The following is a 7,181-nucleotide window of genomic DNA, read 5'->3' on the forward strand; positions in this document are numbered from 1 at the left end:
TGAGTAATGTAGAGATGAAGATTGAAGAAAAAAATCCAGACTGGTCTCTTGATTTTTTTTCCGGGGCTGTAAGTGAGATAAGCCCCTATCTCACTGGGCTGCGACTGTTTGCGACAAGTTGGAGACTGCATTCGCAAACAAGTCTCTAAACTGTCTCCAAACGTTCGCGGATGTCTCAATTTCCTCGCATGAGTCGCAGAGCCGCGCAGTCTTGTCGCATGAATTTTGAACATGTTCAAAAAAAGTGTGCGACAAATCTAGTCTCAAAATAGTCTCAGAGTCGTCGCAGGTGTGTCAAACCCTTCTCAATTTAGTCTCCGTGAGTCAGAAAGTGCGAGAAGTGTGAGACAACTTTGCGAGGGGTTGGCGACATATGAAACTAAATTGCGACTGATTTGAGACAAAAAGGAGACTGACATTCCGTTCGTGCGACACTCGCCAGACGTTCGTGAGACATAAATGCGACCTCTCGGCAAAGACATTCGCAAACGTGTCGTGAGGAACCAACTCAGTGAGACTGCAAGTGAAAATTGTCGCAAATTGGCACATTTTGTCGCAATTTTGTGTCTCCAACTGGTCGCAAACAGTCGCAGCCCAGTGAGATAGGGGCTATAGATAAACATGTGTAGCGTCAACCTCTGTTTGTAAACCCATCTCGTCTCCTGCTGTGCTGCAAATGGGAAGGAGGAGTGAGTTGAGATGAAAGCACTAGATTCTGTAACCAGCTGTTGATCCCTTCAATCAATGACTGTGTATGTGTGTATGTGTGTGTGTGTGTGTGTGTGTGTGTGTGTGTGTGTGTGTGTGTGTGTGTGTGTGTGTGTGTGTGTGTGTGTGTGTGTGAGTGTGTGTGTCTGTGAGTGTGAGTGTGTGTGAGTGTGTGAGTGTGTGAGTGTGTGAGTGTGTGAGTGTGTGTGTGTGTGTGTGTGTGTGTGTGAGTGTGTGAGTGTGTGTGTGTGTGTGTGTGTGTGTGTGTGTGTGTGTGTGTGTGTGTGTGTGTGTGTGTGTGTGTGTGTGTGTGTGTGAGTGTGTGTGTGTGTGTGTGTGTGTGTGTGTGTGTGTGTGTGTGTGTGTGTGTGTGTGTGTGTGTGTGTGTGTGTGTGAGTGTGAGTGTGTGTGTGAGTGTGTGTCACCTTCACTGTATCACTATGTATCACCTCTCATGTTTGACTGACACCTTTGACACTGAGAAGATAGAGTTGGTTAACTGGAGGCTGGGAGAACCAATATTGACCACAGAAATAAGGGTATGGGCTACAGTACGATATTATTTCTATCACCCAAGATACAATGTAAATTAATGTTACCCCTAGGGACAATTATTGGTCCTTTAAGTATATTTTTATTGGCAAATAATGTGATTATTAAAAGGTGGAGTCAGCAAAAAAAAATTTAGAATCACTTTTTTCAAAATCAGTGAATATCTCCTCACAATATGTTACCTGTCTGTACTGTGTGAGCGCTGAAAACAAATGTTTTGTGTTAATACACAGCCTAGGCTTCGTAAACAAAAGGGGCCCACTGGAGCTAGCAACATGCCTGTTTACAGAGCCTAGGCTGTGTATTAACACTGGATTTGTTTTCTGTTCACACACAGTACAAGTAGTGGATCGCGAGGAGATATTCACTGATTTTGACAAAACGTAATGTTGACAAGCATTTTTTCAGAATAACTTACTACACCTTTAATAAATCAAATATCCATCACCTTTATGTAGACTAGATAATATGAATATGTTTTTTTTCCTTTTACGATGTCATTAATTATAGTATGGAGTAAAACAGAAACAATGGTCCAGTATTCAGTAAGTACAAGTGCAAAAAGTATCTGATTGAGTCCCTTTAAAATGGTGTTAGAGTGAGAACTACATTGTGGCGGGTCACCTAAAAGGATTGAAAGGCCAAAGAAGGAGCAGACAAAGCAGTTAGAATCATTTCAGTGTTGTTTTATTGTACGAATATAAAGAATAAAGAATAAATAGCACATGTCCTTAATTTACAGGATAAAACAAAGTCACCAATACGACTGAATCAATAATTCAATAATATAAATCCACGTTGAACTCTTGAGGTCGATCATTCTGCTTCATCCAAATATGAAAAAAACAATGTTGAAGAGTCTGTGTGTGTGTGTGTGTGTGTGTGTGTGTGTGCAATGGCTCTATGCGCCATCACCTCCATAAATTACAAAACATCATATAACCAACATTCTCCACAAATAAAGTGGACTCTGGTTACACACACAATAATACTGACTTTGTACAGGGAGCTATATTCATCACTGCATGGTGTTATGCTGAGTTTTGCGTACCTGATGAAAAAAGTGCATGCACCTTTAAAAATACTCAGAATAATGCATTTACAACTGTAATTGTATTTCTGGATAATTATGAATCATATTGTTTTACCAGCATATATTTTCATTCATTCATTTAATAATGGTGGTATTAAAAGATACTGTATGAAATCCACTTTGTCACAGTGAATTTGACACCCAAAATATTCATTTAAAAACCCAATAAAAAAAAAGTTGTCATAATTTTTGAACAAGACAAATTATAGTATACAGAATGTTGCCTTAATATGCACTACAATGTCTGCTATAGTATTCCATATACAGCTTATTAGGTGCATGCATTTATTCAGCAGGCACGCTAAACTCCTCATAACACCATGGCATCGCATTATACATACACACAAACAAATACATTCATACACTGGGTAGTGCACGTGAGAAAAAAAATAAAATAAAAAAAATAAAACATCACAAAAATATTGAGCTTATAATTTATCTTTTCAAAGTCTTTTATTTTCTTAATTTTTCTAACTCGAGCACGAGCATTTGCAGTCTGTGATGATGGGATAGTGCACCGGTATCCACGCGCACTTCAGCCCCCCTTTCCTCTGCACACACCTCCACCGCAGCACAGTCAAATGTGTGGAACTCGCCGGTTTACACACCATTCCTTCTGGCACGGAACACGACCGTTTGCTCAAACAGCTGCCCACGCGCACGTACCTTGGCCAGAACCTACTACCCAAATCTGTCCATGTGTATGTCACAGGGCAAAACGAGTACGCCCACAACCACTGCTGCAGCCGCCTTTTCAATTTCTTACTGGGCTTGTTGTGCTTTTTCCCGAACTGCACATCGAAGTCCAACGCGCGAATTTCCTTGGGCAAGACACCGCTGATGATGGGCTTTTGCAACACGTCCAAGTCGTCCAATTCGTCGTTGTTGTTGGTGGTGGTGTATTTGTCCACTTCCACGGGCGGTAAAACGGACAGATATCGCCCGTCAAAGTCGCCCAAGATGGCCTTTAACTCGGTCTCGTTGAGGTCCCTCTCCCTTGGGTCAAATACGGGGTCGGGGTCTTCTCTTAATTCCACAAGCGGGAGACTGTCGCTGGGGATGGGCCGTAGTAGGTAGTAGTGCTGGCAAAACCCGCTGTCCGTCAAAAGTCCCAAGGAGAGCACGAGCAAGTACATCGCTACACACTGCTGCGATTGATCCATGTCAGTTGGTGTGGATATGTGCCGCTCAAACGAACAGTTTCTCTGTGCGTAATTACGCGCGAGACAGTATCCAAAACTTGCCTCTTGGGTCTTGGGTGTCCCTTCAAAATTCACTTTTTAAAAACACTTGTTTAAGGTGGTGAGAATCGGTGCTCCTGCTATAAAAGAACCACTTATTTGTTCTTGTGCGCAATTACGCACGAGATGTATCCAAAACTCTTCTTGAATGTCCTTTGAAATATCACTGTCCCATGATAAAAGAAATCCGATTCAGTCAACAATGAAAACGTTGCACCATAGAAAGCACCAGTGGAGACTTATCTGTTGAGGACAAACTGCGCATCAAAGTTTAGTTTATTCCTTTGGGCTCCGTGCGCACGAGCTTGGCATTATAATGATGATGGTGATAATGTTTCTCGTGCGGCTGCCGTTGGGCTCTGAAGTGCCGAAAGGAACCCGCGAGCTGCCCGTTATATGCTCCACACTGGCCGTGACGTAACTCCGTGCGCCCCTCTTTGAATGTGGGTTTGTTGTCTAGCAGGAGATCCCCAATACCTCCTTCTTCCACCGCGCCGCGCTGAGGGGGGGAGTCTGTGTGTGTGTGTGTGTGTGTGTGTGTGTGTGTGTGTGTGTGTGTGTGTGTGTGTGTGTGTGTGTGTGTGTGTGTGTGTGTGTGTCGGCGCGCGAGAGAGAAGACGCCCCCTGTCGGTTTTCCAGACTTCCTTAAATCAGTCTCGCAGTGGGAATCGGTGCTCCACTCTTTCATCTTGGAGAATCCCTTCTGAGCGCGTGTGTGTGTGTGTGTGTGTGTGTGTGTGTGTGTGTGTGTGCTGTGCAACTAAAAGGTACTAACACAGAGTCTGCAGCTTCCAACAACAGCAATAACTTCTTGGAAAACACTTGTAAATTTGCTCAAGAAATTCCTGTCTTATTCAACTTTAACTTTGCACGTTAAGATGTTGTTTTAATATATACTTTATTGTATGAGCAAACATAGGTTATATCATATAATGTTATAGTTCAAATTAACAGTGTCCTACAAATATTATATATATTTCATGGCAAAAATAATAAAGATTAAAAAAAAAAAAAACTTATAGTCTAGTGTGGTATGTTAAGATTTAAATATTTCAAATGTTTAACTTATATTATAATTTTTTTTTTCATTTAACTTTTATTTATCCTCGAGAGACCAATTGAGGGGGTGACCCTAATTTACAATGACGTCGAGTTCAAAGCAAATTCAAAGGAAAAACAACAATACATAAACAATATTCAATGCAAAAACATCAAATACACAACAACATCATGAAACATTGCTAGTTGATTACTTGCATTAAAACAATAATTTTTCGTACTGCAATTTTTTAAGAAATGTTTAAAGAAGTATGCACATTTAGCGATATCTAATTAATTATGTGTACAGTAAATATTAATCTTGGAGCATCACTGTCACTTATTCTACTGTTACTCTGCAGCTTAAAGGCCTACTTCACCGGTTGGAATATGAAGGTGTATTGAATTCTGAGATCCTATTTAGTATAAATGTGCAAAAAAAAAATTCAATCGGATCATCCTAGCCTGAGAAAAGGCAGAAAGAGTGTTTTATGGTCTCACTGTCTAACCCTACAGTTTCCTTCTTGTGACATCACAGTAAGGGTTAGGATTAACAGGACAGCTGGGCCAAGGGAAGACTGAGGGAAGACTGAGGGAAGAAAAACCTCATTCATTATATTATAATAGTGATGTTATAATGATAGAACGCTGGTTCCGTATGGGTGAAGTGTTCCTTTAAGATTTAAAATACAAAAATCATGATCTGTACATGTACTGTGTATTGCAATAGATTAAAAATATATTATGGTTGAAATGACATCTTATTAGTGGGACATGTGGAAATGTACCTTAATTGACTGCACATGTATTTGCTTTTATCGTCCGTTTTCATCGGATGGATGGATGGATGGATGGATGGATGGATGGATGGATGGATGGATGGATGGATGGATGGATGGATGGATGGATGGATGGATGGATGGATGGATGGATAGATAGATAGATGGATAGATGGATAGATGGATAGATAGATAGATAGATAGATAGATAGATAGATAGATAGATAGATAGATAGATAGATGGATAGATTGATCATGTATTTGTTTTTATCGTCCGTTTTAATCGTTGTGTTCACACCCATGTCAATGCACTCTCTATTTACTCATCTACACTAAATGTACATTCAAATGAAGCTATGATCTAAAGTCTTTGCTCAAATTTTAGTCAAATTGACAAAGGCTTGTTTAACCAAGAAGCCAGCAAAATAAACTAAATACATTGTATATTGTTATATAGCTTCTTAACACATAACTAAATCTGTACGTAATTGACCAAAAAAATACCACAGACATACATTTGTACATTCATACCGCAGCCCATGTCCAACTGAAGAAATGTATCACCACAAAATACTGGTTATACATCTACTTTAAGAGCTGCATTAGCTGTCCTGTTTAAAAGTCAGACGTTTATTTCTTTAGATTAAAGCATAAAGTGCAGACATATCCCGCCATAATGATTGAATTTCCTCCAAAATCTAATTTTCCTTAATCCCTAAATAAGCAACTACATTATTGAGGGCGCTCCGGTGGTGTAGTGGATGGAGCACGTAACATATTGGCTCCGGCCTTTGTTGCAGTGGTCGCGGGTTCAAATCTGACCCGTGGACCTTTACTGCAGGTCATCCCCCCCCCCCTCTCTCCCTCTCTCTCTCTCTGTCTCCCCATTTCAAGTCTATACTATCTAATAAAGCTTGAAAATGCCAACAAAAAATCTTAAAAAAAAAAAATAAGCAACTAAACTCAAGCTGTGCTGCCAAACGTGGTTTAAAACCTTCTAAACTTTATCTTAAAAAATATTACTGCAGATCCCAAAGTTTTCCATGATGTCGGGCCAAAATTAATGAACATAGTAAAGCTTGAATAAAAAGCTGGATATGTGAAATTGCCAGACAGTGTGGAAAAAGATTTTTTTTTAAACACTGTCTTTCACCTATTTTAAAGCTATAGTGCGTAGCTTCAGTCGCCCCCATGAGAAATTCTGAGTAATTACAACAACACTGTCGGTGCATCTACATGAGGTAAAGCCTTCAGTGATGGCACATGGATTTTATACCTTCTGCTGTACGTCCAGGTTTTTTTCTTAGCAGTAGAATCAACAACTGAAACATTTCTTGGGCTCTTCTTGGGGATTTTTCTTGAGCTCCTGCACCAGTGTCAGGGGCGAGAGGGGGGGGACACCAGTTTGTAAACGCTGCCATACTGAGAAATACAGAGAGAGTTTTGTGGAGCTGATAGACTTAATCAACTTTGTGTCAACTTCTTAGGCAATCCCTCAAACGCAACCAACATTCATCTATAATCAAAAAGATACGCACTATAGCTTTAAGAACAGTCCACACACACTGACAGCCTAAGAAATCACATGTCACTTTACTTTTTTGCAGTGTGTTTACGGCTCCCGTCCAACTTGGTCGAGGGACAATATTTTCTGCCTTGCGACGCTGCCACTGCCACTGGGGAGCCTCTCGATTCATCCAGCCAAATTAGCTCCAAACAAACAACACTCGCTAAGCGGCAGGCCATGGAAAGTATCACAATTTGCGAAGC

General features: G+C 40.6%; 1 protein-coding gene across 1 annotated transcript; it reads right to left on the reverse strand.

Moving 5' to 3' along the window:
• Window positions 1-1,986: 1,986 nt before the first annotated feature.
• On the reverse strand, window positions 1,987-3,934 carry nog1 (noggin 1). Its single transcript, XM_080043614.1, has one exon. It carries the CDS (start codon window positions 3,514-3,516, stop codon window positions 2,824-2,826), a length of 693 nt encoding a protein of 230 aa, XP_079899740.1. The 5' UTR covers window positions 3,517-3,934; the 3' UTR covers window positions 1,987-2,823.
• Between the last annotated feature and the right edge of the window lie 3,247 nt (window positions 3,935-7,181).

This window comes from Ammodytes marinus, assembly GCF_949987685.1.
Source record: "Ammodytes marinus genome assembly, chromosome: 16".
In the NCBI taxonomy this organism is placed as follows: Eukaryota; Metazoa; Chordata; class Actinopteri; order Uranoscopiformes; family Ammodytidae; genus Ammodytes; species Ammodytes marinus.